We start from the raw sequence: 15176 nt of genomic DNA on the forward strand, positions 1-15176 counted from the left end.
CCGGCAGACTGTCCACTACATTCCTACCATCTCCCACGGGGTCCTTATGCCCTACTACTGCACAGACAAATGGGAGTAGAACCAGAGACTTTGGGTAATTGTTGCCTGTTGTCCCTACAGGTTTTTGCTGGTTTTTTTGCTGAAGGGAAAATAATAGTTTAGATTAACAATCTTTGTGGTTTTATTGTGATTTTTACTGAGCTCTGGGAATAGCAAGATGGAAAGGAGACTGCTGGCTTGCCCAACCCACTCACTCTGAACCTTTTTCTCAAAGATTTCCACCTTTTCCCAAACGGGTGCACAAGGAGCTTAAGGGGCTGTCACTGAAACACACTGACTGTTGTTGAACATCTTTGTGGGATAGGTCAGTGGAGTCACAAGTAACTGTAGTTACTGCCTCCTATGTAGTGGCTGTGGTACTAACACAATTCCCAAGAAAGAGAAAGGAAACAAACAGGAAATAAATAACAAAAAAGGCATTTAGAAATAACACGTAGCAAATGAAACTTAAACACTTGTCACAGGCAGCTTTACAGAGGAGAACAGGAAACTGGCAGATGCTGTGAGTGAAACTGGAAATACAGTATTCAAGATCTTAACTTGCACTCCTTATTTGGACAAATTCTCACTGGCTTTAGTAAAGTTTTCTTCTGATAAGCAGTATGGGACTGAGCCTATAAACACAAGCTGACTTACACTGAAAATTACTACATGCAAGACTGACTTGTTCAGCTATTTAGGAGAGTAAGTAGTTGTAGGTACACATTTGTTTCATTGTACAAGAAATTCTGGCTGTAGCATGAAGATGAGGATGGTTCCCAGAACTCTGTAAATCTTTTCTGCCCATACCTTAAAGAAAGATGAAGTAGATTAGGGGTGACTAGGTAGCCCTGTCCTTACCTCCCTGAAGTGTTGGATCAGCCCTCAGACTAACCATCTGGTGCACAAGGGCTGCAGCAAGCTGCTTCTTGAGTGGTGAGGGATTATGACTCAGCACCACAGTCACTATGTTTGCTCATTACTCAGGACAAATTGCAAGATTGCAGTAAGTGTTCCCCAATAAATACCAAAAGGTATCCAGATGAAACAACCAGACAGTGCTGACTGTAACACCAGAATAAAGATACAATTTTTCGTCATATCCAGTGTCACTTAGCCAGGGTGATGTTTCCTGTATTCAGCAAACATGCCAGTAAAAGAATTTCCTTGGCATACAGACAACATGGAAATGTCCTTTTAAAAATCAGTTAATACCAACAGAACTCATGAGCTAGCTGGAACCATTTCCTATGCTATGGAAAGAACACTCGAATAAGGTTAACCAAGACATTTCACCCTCACAACCTCCCCCCTCCCCATCTATTTCTGGATGTCTTCTTTTGTTCACCCTTTGCTAATTATAGAGGCCTTGCTTAGGTGGTATTTATAGTCTTAAAAGAGTTGCCTGGCTTTTAGAACACTTTATTCATGTATATTTCCTGTGTTCATTGTTGCCTTAACTAATTTTTTTAATTAAATTTACTTGATCCAAGATTTTATTTAGCAACAAATATCAAAGTAACTTTTCTTTCAACAAATGCAAGAGCTGTATTTAGATGTAAAAAGGATTTTTCTATTTCTGAATTTATGAAAACAGGTTTATTATTTTTCCCTCTCCAAGTGATAGGTATGACAGATGATTCCAGAATTAGACAAAATGAAATTTCTTTTTTTCACAATTGATTATTTGAGATCTTATTTTACTAATTTATTGTACCTTTTTTTGTCTTTAACGGTTGCTTTTAATGACTGGGGTGTTTTCAAGACACAGTGTTAAATATTTGTTTGCCCCGATGTTTACCTAACCACTTATAACTGAACTTCTACCAGTTACTGAACTGGAAAAAAGACATTGAGGATGTCCACCTGAAATTATAGCTTCACTTTCCTACTGGTACCATATTCTATCTCTTAGTTTTCCTTAATTCCTTCTTAAATCTGTGCTTTTATGTCTTCTGCAGTTGCTCTACAAACGTGCCTGTAGTGATGCCAATAGCAGCAACTTTCAGTCCCTATTTCAAAACAGCAAACAAAGAGCATTTTAGGGGAAAATTTGGTGCATGTCTTTTGACTCTACTGAAAGCTGTTAGATTTGGGGAAATGTTAAAGCAAAGCATGAGACTAACTGGCGGTTCGCCTTTCAGCAGAAATGTTTTCTCCTTCCCTGGTAGCTGCCATCCATCCAGACACACACGGGCTGAAGTAAGCGCACTGCACCCCTGCAGAGGACAAACCCAGGCAGCTGCAGCCCGTTGAGTACGCTGGTGCCCCGATGCCTGTGTATGTATCTCCGTTTTATACACAGCAGTGTTGCCTGGTGGGGCCAGTGAAGGGCAGAGCAGCCCATGGCAGCCCACTCCTGATGATGGCAGGACCCCACCGCAGACCTCGCCCCGCCCTGCAGCGGGGTTTGAGTGCCACACGGGCGCAGAAACACAGGTCGCAGAGTGCCTGCCAAGGGGACGGAGTGCAGCATCGTGCGGCACCTCAAGCTTCCCTTCCTACCTCTTTTACCCAGCAAAGAATCAGTTTCAGGTCAGGGAGAAGGAACATGTGAGAGAGGCAGAGCCATGGCTCTTGAGTTAGCTGCGGTTTTAGGGTTTGCTCACAGAGTTATTTGCTGGTGTCCTGCACAAAGCCCAGCTCCTTGTCCTGATGCAGCAGGGCCCTGAGGGCACCTGTAGGCCCTAACGGCCCCACCTGGCCCCCACCCGCGGCGCCATTTAAGCTCCAGCCAAGGTTCCAGCTCTCTCTGTGCTGCCTCACAGGTAAGGCTCCCTCGCTGTCTGTGCATGCCTCTGCCTTGTCCCTTCAGGTGTCTCCTGGGCTCATGAGGGTGGTGGGGTGGGACAATGCTGCTGGTGTCCCTGAGGCCTGCCCCATGGGGGTGGCAGGCCCCATGTCGGGCTGAGGCGGCGGGGGCTTCAGTGCCGGTCAGTTTCTGTGGCATGTGGAGATTCAAATCGTGATGTTTCAAATCAGTATTATAATGTGGTAAGACAACCTATTGTGATTTAGGCAACCTTAACTCTGAATAAAACATTTTTATTCAGAGTTGAAATGGTTGCAAACTCTATAATTAAGAGGTTTCTTATTTATAAATGAATAAAAATCATTAAAGGTTAAAGGCTGTCATAAAGATAGTGGTTACACTGCAGCTTGTTTTTAACTGCTCTTTCCAGCCAGGTGTGGAAAATTGGGAATGATTAAATACCTGCTGTGTATGTCACTTTATTTAAAGATCTGTACTGCACTCAGTAGAGTGCCAGATACTGGACATTGCCACTATCTTCACGTTTGGTGTAATGGAGTTCAAGCCAAATGTTTATCATTCATTTGGATATATTTTGAATTGCACTTCAGTTTAAACTAATTCTTTTAATAATATTTCATCTTGTACTAAAATACACTTTTTTGAAGTTGCTGTTTTTTACATCTTGCCTTACGGGGGTTGGGGGAATAAGCAACTGAATTTTATTTCCGACACATGAAAGTTTGCTTTGCTTCCTTTTGTAAGTAGCCTTGTAACTTGAGACTATGAAATAAAGTAAACCATGCTAGATTTGATGCATGAAAAAACAAACAAACAAACAAAACCCCAAACCAAATCAAAGCAAACCCAAAACAAAACAGAAATGAAAACACAAAACTACACCTCAGTTTTTGGCTAGCATAAAATGACATGCTTCCCTGGCAATAGATGTTTGTGCTATTTTAGAAGTCTGAAAATCTGCTTGTTAGTGCATTCTGGCCAACATCTGGAAGTAGAGGTACCAGACAGATGTTTAAATGGAGTCTGCCTCTTGATTTTACTGCCTCTTTTTGAAACTCCACTTTATAATAATTTTAAATTTGGAAATGGAAAAGACGTGAGTCCTCTAGCATGTTCCTGTGCCTATGTAGATGTAGAGTGTGTCCAGCATGTTCTGAGTGATCTTACAATTTATAGCACAGTTTGAAATCTCTCAGCTTTACGCCTTTTTTTTCAGTCTGATGACTGAATGTTGTGGAAACCATACTATTGGTGCCACTACAGGTAGAACACAATTCCTCACTCTCAAAGATCTTCGTTTTGTTCAGATGTTGTGCTTCCACATGGCTATCCTGTGGTTGTATTTGCTGCTCCATCGAGCTCTGAATATTCAGATTTTTTAATCTTTCTTCATTGATCACACTTTCCTGTTTTTCTTGTCATTTGTCAGCTTTTTTTCAGCCCTACTGCTGAGTGGATTATGTGAGCTATTGATTCCACAGTGCCGTATGTAGAAAGATCATCCCTTAATCTGGAGCAGTTTACCTCTACATCTGAAAGTATGGAAGAACACCCATTTATATTATAGGACTCCAGCAAGGGCTGATAGGAAGTCTCTGACTTCAGTACGGCTAGGATTTCATCCTTACTGTAGGTCATCCTAAAGGCTACAGGTTAACAGAGGAACATCCTTAAATCTGAACAGCCTTGATAGATTTATAGAGGCAAACTTTCATTGTAATGGTGAACCATCCCATACAACGGAAATATCATACAGACATTGTACACAAGTGCTGGATCTGCTGGAATGATACAGGTATTGTAGAAAAAATTCTGGATCTGAATGAAACGCATTCTCTTCCTGTAGTAAAATTTACTGCCTGGTTGTAAGAAATGTCAAATTTGCAGGGGGAAAAAAATGGCACGTTTGTGACAGAAACTTCCAAAAAATTGAGTTCTTTGCAAGTGAAGATCTGTCATTCTCCAATAAAACAGTGACTTTCTTAAGCAAACCCACGAAATATATCTGCAATTTTGCAAGACACTGGAATTACTTAATTTTTAATGTGCAATGCTCTCTCCACCATTTAGCAAAAAATTAAAAGTTTAACTGCTGCAGAAAACAGCAGTTAAAAATAGTCTGGAAATACAACAGGTAACGTTAACATGGATGAACGTTGACTGTTCAGTTTCTTAGCCAGTGCAGCAGTTATTATTGGTATTCACTTTAATATCACTTTGGACTAGGCACACCATGCAAGACCTAAAGAGCATTATTATTTTATTTTGCCCTACAGCAATGTGATACATATTTGGTAATGCGACCAAGTAATCTTTCTCCTGTCAGTGCTGACAATTGTCAAACTTAAACTGGAAACTTACACTTTGAAGGAAAAAATCAAACTGCGATGATAAACTTCTGTTTTGTGTAACAAATGTCTCCGACTCACAGACAAACATGCAAGTGTGGCTTTTCCCCCCACCAAAGCTGCAGTGTCTGCTTCAGGCCATGTGGCAGAAGTGTAATTCCTTGTGTCCATACTACAGCCAATTATATCTCTGCTTGTCACTAGCATTGGGATGGGCTGGACAGCTTTTGGAATTGTTAGTTGCTCAAATTTTCTCTAATAACAACTAATGAAACATTGCTATTACACCACGGCTATTCATGGGAACCTAGGTAAGCTTGCTACAGTGAACTGGTGAATGCAGATCCGTTGATGTATAGAAGTGGCAGTCTCAAAAATCACCTACATGTAGCATGGTTCTTAGTCTCAGCTTGATGCTTAACATTGGGTATGAGATGGAAAAATGACTAAATTCAGATTGACTGCTCAGTCTCCTGCTATCAGAGGAGATAATGCCGTATGGCAGAGTGAAACTAAAGGATCCAGCTCTGACATGAATAGGAATAGGAGAATGTCATATTTCTTCTTACCCCTAGAAAAAGTGCCAGAGGCTTAGCACTGAACAAACTGTTTAGAAAAGCTGCAAAATGACATGCCCACATGCTGAAATATAGCATTTAGTCCCATCCTTTTTGTTCACAGGAGATCCAGAAGATTGGGAAATTAACTTCTAACACAGTGTTCCCCTAAGAGTTTTAGCTAGGTGATAGATATAATCTTCATTAAGTCCTAGTTTCTCTGCTGAGGCTTCTTTCTATAGCAATGATTTTACTGCTTGAAAATTAAATTACTGATTCTACAGCAAAGAATTATTTGGCTGTGTAAAAGAAATACTTTTCGTTTTCCCCAACATTTTTAAAATGTTTGAAAAATACTTTTTTCAGATGCAGATACACTTACGCCAGGCTAAAAATCAGCATCTACATATGACAACATATTAAGTAATCTGATTACTAAGGGAAGTCCTGGACCTCAGTTTCTTGCAGCTTCCCTGACTGAAAGTACACTGCAGAGTTTTATTTTATCAGCTATGTTAGTTACGTTTCCTGTCCTGATAAACCCATACTACAAAGTCCAAAAGCACTTCAAGTTATCAAATTGTCTTTGATTACTTAAGTCTAAATAATATCAACATTTCGTCACCCTGAAGAACTTTTGAGGTATTCCACTGCTGATATTTTTTCCTCAAAGAACCCCCAAGTATTTATTTTCCTAGTCTGTGTTAATTCAGTTTAATAGTTGGATTTCGGTACTGTAATTCTTTATATGCATTTCTTGATACTTAATCACATAGAGACTGTAATTTGAAATTAAAGCTGTATTGAGTGTTATATTACTGTATCTATCTAAATACATTTTACAGAAAAAAATGAAGAGACTCCAAGAATTCTGTTAATCCCATTCACACTAAGTTTGCATTGCTTTGAGAAATAATTTGAAACTCTGCTATTATAGTTGTGGTTATGGGGAATATGTAATACAAAACTAAGCATCTGTTAGCTTATTAGCCACCAAAATATCTGTATTACCATGTACAGCAGATGTTCTATAGATAGGGTCCTTCTGAGATAGCTGGTAGAGCCATTGTTTCTTTGAAGACTGCATTTGCAGCTAATGCAAGCACGGACAAATTTATACTTATAGTAAAAAATCTGCCCCAGAACTGGTACTGTCTGACATCAATGAATGGCCTAAATTTGCAAACAGAGTGAATAGTTCTAGGATGAGCTTCTTTAACATGAAGTACACCGGCTCTTCCTGCAATAATTCACTGAATGGGTTTGCGCTCACATAGTACTTTGACCTATGACATCCTCACTAAAATAGCCAAGTAAGTCAAGGTAGTATTTTCTATGAGTCACAAGTCCTTTACTGCCTTTTCTGTAACTATCCACATTTAGTTAATTTTCTGATCCTCAGCCAGAAGAGAGTATTCTGAGAACTGTTCTACAGTGCAGGTCCTGTTTTCTTCCTGCCCCAGGCAAAGGCTGCTGTCTTTTATGGGTTCAGGAACACTTGCTTTGGAAGTAGTTATTGAATTTTCCCTGATGGGGCTCATGAGGAAACACCAGTCCACTGGAACTGTCTGCATCCTTTCTTGGGGCCAGGTAACCTTTGGACTTTAGAAACTCCTGCAATATTTTCTTTTTAGCTTTGTACAAAGACCTTTCACCTGACTAAGACAGCTCGCTACAAATCTAGCATCTCCAGGGCATTCCTGAGTTTTCTTAGCTGAGGATAAGAGGGATATATCTTACTTTTATATTTACTGAGCTTTCAGCAACTCCAGAATAGCAAACAGAGGCCTTCTTTACTATTACTATTAGTATCATCATGAGTTTACTGGGAGGTTATCTCTGTATTCTTACTTCATCTGTGTATAAAGAACTATACAGAAACATTCGTCATTATGAATAAGCAAGTAATATGTGATGTCAAATCCCAGAATTTACGACACAATTACTAATTACAAAGTGTTATGACTTCACAAGACAGATAGGTACATTAAATGTCGTTAAATTCAAAGTTATTCAAATTCAGAGGGTTGCTATTGGCTGATTTGGATCTTACTCTGATGTTATTAATCCTGACTAGTTTGCTACATTCATATTTCCATTAATTTCTGATATCCAACAGGAAGATGGGAGGATCTGCTCCTTAGCAAGGATGAGCATTAGACTTAAGTTACGTACTTAAATTCATACTCAGGTCAAATTCTGTAAAATGCAGTGCACGCTGTAGGTAGTTATGTCCAGTCAATATTTTTACCCTTTACATGCTTACACATATAACACATTCCGAAAGAGGCATTGACAATTTGTAGAGCAACAAGTGAGAAGACTTTGGTAAGCATAACCTGATAAAAGCTTCATGAAATAAAGTTTTAAACCATGTTTGCTATTACTTGACACCTCTTTAAAAAAAATCAGGTTTTCAGCCAAAGGAAAAGAAAAAGAGAAAACTTAAAAACTCGTGAGTTTTTGTTATTAGCTGTAAGGTAGATGTGACCTAAACCACTGATGGACTGGGACAACATTTTTATCATGCCCTCCTCCTTTCCAGTCCCTCCTGAACTCTGCTAACTAGAAATCTCTAGGTGCAGCAGAAAGGAAGATGTTTGCTCTTTTATATGAATTGAAGAGACAAATGCATAAGACAGGATTTAAAATGAAGTAAAAAGATAGAGCAAAGCATTGCAAAGATGAATGTTTAGTAACTCACAGACGAATGTGCGCCACTTTTTATGACAAAATCAATATGAATTTCATACAAAACACATTTTTACTTCTTTACTGTTTAGTTATTTAAGTAATTTAAAATTTTAGTCCCAGAGATCTGCTAATGCACCTGTCTTATCTGAAAGATGTGTCAAGATTCAGTTGTTAAGTTTAGACAAGTAGGAATAATAGGAAAATATCTTCTCAAGCAAATACAGGCTTTTCAGCTGTGTATCAGCAGGGAACAAAGTTAGCTGTTCTGAAAATCTAGCTGCATCTTTATCATAATTACTTCTTCTCTTTCTTCTGCATTTAAAATCTCTCTGTCATATCCTTAGTTGTTTGGGTTTTTTCTCTCTGCCACAGGTATTCATGTTCTGTGGAGCAACCTGAAATAGCTGCTTTTGCTACCTCAATTGGAAGGAGCTGAAACCATGGATGGATAGAAGAGAGCTGTGCTCAGGAAAGGTTTGGAAACCCTTTATTTAATTCTGATCCTCTCAGCTGCAAAGAGATGGTGTTACCTGGTGCTGTTAAAAATGTAGAGTGAGCTAAATGTGTTTAGAGCACCTCACTCTTTTGAATTCGAGAAGCTTAAAGGTCTTAGCATTGTGTGTAATCTGGCCCCTAAATATTGGATGTGGATGAATTTCCAAGTGTCTTGTTACTGTTCTGGAATACTGTGCAGTTTAGTTGATCTTGTCCAATTAAAACAAAAGTAATAATAATCTGGATATGCCAGAAGGTATGAAACTGTCTGAACTCTTAAGTTTCTAAGATGTAAAGGGTACAAATACTATGATGAAAACAATGCATTCCAAAAATGTGTGAAAGTGAGTTCACTAGCCAAAGGCTATATGTAGTGAATTTCTAGAATATATGAATTTCCAGAAGTCTGTATGTACATGGCAGTATATATATATGTCCAGAGCCAGGAGAAATTGGTCAGCATTTTCCTTAAACAAATTTCTGTGGTTTTTTGTGCCCATATTAGTAAACATATGTTGGTTAAAGAATATATCCAGGCTGAGGCTGGAGGTGAAGACCATCTCTGAAACTATTCCCAGTATAGTGTACTGAATGCTTATAAAATCTGCCTATAGACTAAGCCGTGGAATCATAAATAGTAAATGTTGCTTGAATATCTTTTAAGATTCTCACTTTAATCGGAGATGGAATTTTAAGGCAGATAATAATTTCAAAATTCTTACACTTAAGAGTATCTTGGTTTGCAAGTCCCAGTGATTTTTAACGTGGTTACTCTTGACTAAAGTACTCACCAGCGCATGGGTAGAAAAATCTGTTCCCTGATATTCAGAACATAGCCTATTTTAAGTTATTTAAAATGGGTAGCATGGCTTTTAGCTTGCTATAAAATTGTAAACAACTTAGCAAAGATGTGACATTCTTTTCCTCTCTCCAATCCATTTCCGACCCCCCTCCCCCAGTAAGCTTCTCCCTTCTTTCTCTTTGTATAGACTGAGTGTTTAATGGTTCCTACAATCATTCTCATGAAAAACTGGAGAGAAATTGGAGCTGTGTGTGCAACACATACTTTCATAATCAGGCTTTATTTCATGTGTCTGTATCATTATGGTTATGACAGAAATACTGTTGTGGCAAGCATCCTGACTGCAGCTTTTTAATGGGATCTCCCTTCTGTGCTCTTGATTCATGTAGATTCAATTCTCAGTGAACTTCTACAGTAACTGTTGTATTTGGATACTGTATTATTTTCCCTTAGCTTGACAATAGCCAGCAAGAAATTATGGGTTGTCACAAAACTTTACAGATTTCAGCAGCAAATAGTTGTGGCAAGAACATCTGTGTAGGACACAGATTTGGTAACTAGCAATATAATAGGGAAATTCAGATGTGATACGAGCTCATCTTGAGGGGGTTTTGAGACAGAAGATATTTTATTAATTCCCAAGCTAATTTCTGTATCAAGAGAGTGGTTAAAAACTGTAATTTATCTCTTACTGTCTGATCTCAAATTTCTAGCTTAAAATTTCAGACCTGACCACAACAAACAACAAAATTGCCTTAAGAAAAAAATCTGAGAAATGTAAATGGGGGGATTTCTGGCCACCAGAGCTCTATGCATAGGTATTTGTTGGGTGCTTCAACAAAATTAAGAGCCTAAAGGTCATCATAGCCAGCCTAGATTAAACAAATCCCCCATGTACCAGTGGTGATGAAAACCAAAAGGAGTCTTTAAGGTTTCTTCTTCCTCCTTGCTTTCTGTTCTGTGTATACCCTGCTTAGTATTCAGCCTTCATGGTTAACTAGACACACAAGAATACACAAAATAGTATCCCATAGAGAAAGTAAATATTTCAAATATGGACCTGTCTAAGGAGTATACAGAGATGGACAGAAGTCGCGTTCCCCCCTATGTTAAATAAAGTAATGAAATAATTACATAAATGAATGCAGAATGATGTAGCAGGCATGCTTACAACTCTGAATGCAAGCCAGATAGCGAGCAGTACTGACAGGGAAGGAATAAAATTATGCAAGGCCCTGTGGAGGTTAATAACAGTTGTGATAAATAGTAAAGCACAGAAGAGCTGAACTGAAAGTTGAATCTCTTTGCTACAGCTAATTACAGGCTCAGGTGGAAGACAGCTCCAAGTTTCTCCTCATAATAGGCTGCCTACTTCAAGCCAAGTAAATTAACAATGAGATGGGGCAGATGGAAGAAAAGATAAACCATATTTTTTTGCTTGAAGTATAACATTGTAACAAATGGTAATCTTTTTCTTGATTGAATGATAATATAATGTAAGATTGTTACCTACCTTAAGTTCTCTAAAAAAGATGCTACTCCTAGCCCACTCAACAATGGAGAAGAGAGTTTGGTCGGCCATTTTACACATAAGCCCAAATGTGTTGAGCTTCTCGTGTTTGCTTCTGTTCGCTTGCTCTTGCTGCAGATATGCCATGATCTTAGCTTGGACTTGTGGCTCATCTGGCTCACATTTCAGGAGTTCCAGTATCAGATGTGGAATACTTGCTGGTGAGCTTGTTTGATAACTATCCATGTATGAGTAGCCCATTATTGACTCTGGTGAACTAGTGTAAGGGTCGGGGTACTCGGACTTGATAGCACGGCTTGGAAAATGGCCATAGGTTTGGTAACCTTGCAAGCTACCATGGGGTGGCATTGTCATACTAATTGGAGAGGTTACAAAGGGACTTCTGTCATAGTCTGTAGGAGGCAAGGCAGTATGGTTCAGAGGTAGGCCTTTGGAGGCAGAATGGATGTTCTGGATTGCAGAGGATATTGTCAGGTCAGTCGGCATTGCTTGGATCACCTGAGTCATGGCTTCCAATTTAAGTCCATTTGCTCGGATAAGAGCTTTCTTCTGCTGCTTCAGTGCCCTGTCTCTCTTGTACATTGGTCCAAACTTGTTTCGACCGCCACGCATTCGGTCAGCTCGTACAGCTGTCAGGGGAGAGGAGGAAGTAACTCATAATTAAAACCTGAAATCAACATTCTTTAATGAAACAAACATTAGGACAGAGCAGAAATGTAAAAAATATAACTAACTCCCCTTTTTCTTTTTTCCTTTTTTTTCCCAAATTCAAAGTTGCACTTTTATTCCTGAAGAAAAAGGTTTATTTTTACTTAACAAATGTCACTCTTTTCTGGTAATTTAAATATCACATGCATATATTACTAACATCAAAGGACTTCTCTTTACATTGATTAGGACACAGGGACGAACACAATGGTTGGCTACAGGAATTTCACACCTGCTATAGGATCATGTGGAGATCTCAATGTATATTTGGTTTTATGTCAAGCTACTATGTCATTAAGAAACAAGGGCTGATGTCCAGAATTTGTCTGAGACGTATCCAGTGGACCACATTGTCTCATAATAATCATTCCATTACTGCCTTCCACCGCAGCAAAACATCTGAAACGTAAATTGTGAAATGTTCAGTAGTCACAAAGGGGAACGCATTTTTATTGGCTAAAAGGAAATACTTCCTTTTGATGATTCTGTTCAGGTTGGTGTAAAACTTTGAGATTTCTAGTTAGCTGAACAGCTCTATAGAAATGTTTAGCTGCAGTTGGAATGTGCAGAGAGAAAGCTGTCAGCTTACTGCCTTCCACACAGAAGGTGGAAGTGAAACAGAAACTACTGACACTGTTCTGACTTGTAATATCTCTGGAATTAGAAATAATTAAAACAAATCCACCTCAACAGCTGCCTTGGGAGTCATACTGGTGGTCTCTGTCACAGCAGTGTCTGTCACCATGGTATGTATGTAATGGCCTAGCAAGGAGCTCTCACCAAGCCCACCTTGCCCAACGGCAATTAGATTGAAAGAGGAACCTTTGACAGCCTGGTGACATGTTGAGACTGCTGAGATTGCTGGAGGTTAAGTTCTTGAGCTTTTTATCTTAGGGATTAGTAGAACATTAAAAATTTATTATGAATGCTAGATACGCATAATACTGTACATTATCATAAGGACTTTAACGTTTAATGATTTTTCTGGTCCATGGTAATTTATGAACTAGACTTTAAGGCTATATATATCACTATCAGGGAAATACACATATAAATGTCACAAGTATTTACAATTATGGAAGCACATGTTCTTCCAATTTTCTAAACAAAGGAAAAGAAGTTGTATGGATGTGTTGATAAGGAAGCTAAAGTACATTATCTGGAGTATCTTTAAAACTACAAGCACTTTGCTTAAATTTATAGTAAAAACGCTGCTGCTAATATCGCTGTTGAATGTTGATTTTGAGCAAAATGCAGGAAATTCATTAAATCACCATCCTAGTAAATGTACTTAACTTTAAATAGTATCCCCCCAGGTATTCTACAATTAAACTCTGTGAGCCAAATTGGATTAGCAAATGCTTTAAATGCTTTTGCATAGCTCATATAGAAATTAAGGTGAACTGCATGTAGTAACAGAAGACAAAATTTGGTCCTATATCGTTGTCAGCAATTGAGAGGAGTTAAGTAGGACTAGGTAAATGTATTTTATCCTTATTCTGAATGGCAATGATAAGAAAAGGATTCCAAATGTCTTGTTGTACTATTTGAATGTGGAAGAACATGCAGTGATTCAGGATGTTTAGTGTAGTGTGTCAGTGCTAGCTCAGTTCTGTGGGCAAATAGAATAGTATTGAATCCATCAAACTGCAGGAGCCTGATTTTTCTGTTCATCTTCAGTTTTATCAACAGCTTTTCTTTGCCAAACTCAGGCGATTGGGTCTTATCCTTTATGGTTGCCTTAGTGGTTTATGGTTTCCCTCCTTGGCCTGATTTTTCCTGGTTAAGCATCTAGGGTGAATGCCATTTCAGTACAATTGTAAGGATAAGGAATTTAGGAGCTTGTCCTTGGTCCAGCACAAATGTTATTTGCTGAGACATCTGAGTTTTAATATTTTATATATCAAAGTTCGAATGAACTCTGTGTGATTCTCAAATTTGAGTTGATAATTTTGCTTTCAGTTATCTCAAAGGGTACTGTACACTTTTCATTGTTCTCTGCACATGAGAAAGTGAAATGAAGTCAAAAAGCGTACTTCAAAATGCCTTATTCTCTTTCATTTGTGATAGCATCTCAGGTGTAGCATCACAAAAAATATAGGACACAACTTTAGAGATTATTTGGTTCCTTAATCTCAAAGGCGAGTTGGTATGAGGAAAAACCCTCATTTTCTCTGTTTCAGTTGTTTTTTGTTTTAGGTTTTTTTTTTCCCTTGTTCTCAGAAGCATACATACATACATACATATATATATGTATATACACACACAACCCTAGATAAAATATAAATAAAATCAGCTGCTCTCCATAGCAATGACCTTTTTTTTTCCTGATCTGGGCACTTCTTACATATGTTACGTTTAATCTAAATTAAATCTTTTTAAAAAGATGCAAAGCTACTGTATCTAGGTCCATTCATTCACAAACTCCAAAACCAAAATATTAAATCATATAAATTTATGAAAAAGTTGATTATTGTTTTGAGTAGTTGTTAGTGATTTACTATTTACTCCTTAGAGTTTTTTAATAAAGGAACAGTTTCACTGAGCAGTATCACCTTTTACTATCATTTCAAACCCATGATAAATATGTAGCATTTATTATGCAAAATAGCATGTAATAACATATATAATCCTATAATTTTCAAGATTAATCTATAGTTGAAAATACAGCAAGACTGTAGCTCTTACCTTCCAATTTCATTCCGACACTTAGACATTTTTGAAATCGACAGTAAGGGCATCGTTTTCTCTGTGTTTTGTCAATCTGGCAATTCTGGTTTTCTATACACGTGTACCTTTTGTTATTCTGGACTGTTCGCTTAAAGAATCCCTGTGTGACAGACAGAAAAGTTAGCCTGTTTGGCTTGAATAGTGTGCTTCAGCATGTAATTTTATGGAAATCGTTGTAACGTATTTTTCATACACCACTCAAGCACTTACAAAGTTACATAGTTTATTTTAAATTACAGTGAGATATACCCAGGAGAAAAACACCAGACTCCAGAGGAGGTTATCTTGTGTCTGTGCTGTGTTTTATAGACTGATGTCAAAGCTTGGTTAGACTGGCTGTAGTCTCCTGTGCCCCTAACAGCTGTAGCAGAAATAGTGAGGCTGACCAGTTCCTTTTGTATTCTTCAATCATTGGAAAATGATTAAAGTCTTTCCTTTAAAGGAGTTTTACATTAAATATCAGGGACACTGTTGCAAAGATAACAGAAATACAGAGTAC

At 38.2% G+C, this 15176-nt stretch overlaps 1 protein-coding gene across 1 annotated transcript in view; it reads right to left on the reverse strand.

Annotated features, from left to right (window-relative positions):
* Positions 1–15176, reverse strand: part of NR5A2 (nuclear receptor subfamily 5 group A member 2) — a 95375-nt gene that overhangs the window by 66295 nt on the left and 13904 nt on the right. The window contains exons 4-5 of the mRNA XM_030495715.1: positions 14636–14777; positions 11222–11868 (exon numbers count right to left, since the gene is read on the reverse strand). Of these exons, the coding sequence (XP_030351575.1) occupies positions 11222–11868; positions 14636–14777 (789 nt within the window). The remainder of the gene's footprint in view (positions 1–11221; positions 11869–14635; positions 14778–15176) is intronic.

Source organism: Strigops habroptila, chromosome 8, assembly GCF_004027225.2.
Source record: "Strigops habroptila isolate Jane chromosome 8, bStrHab1.2.pri, whole genome shotgun sequence".
Classification (NCBI taxonomy): Eukaryota; Metazoa; Chordata; class Aves; order Psittaciformes; family Psittacidae; genus Strigops; species Strigops habroptila.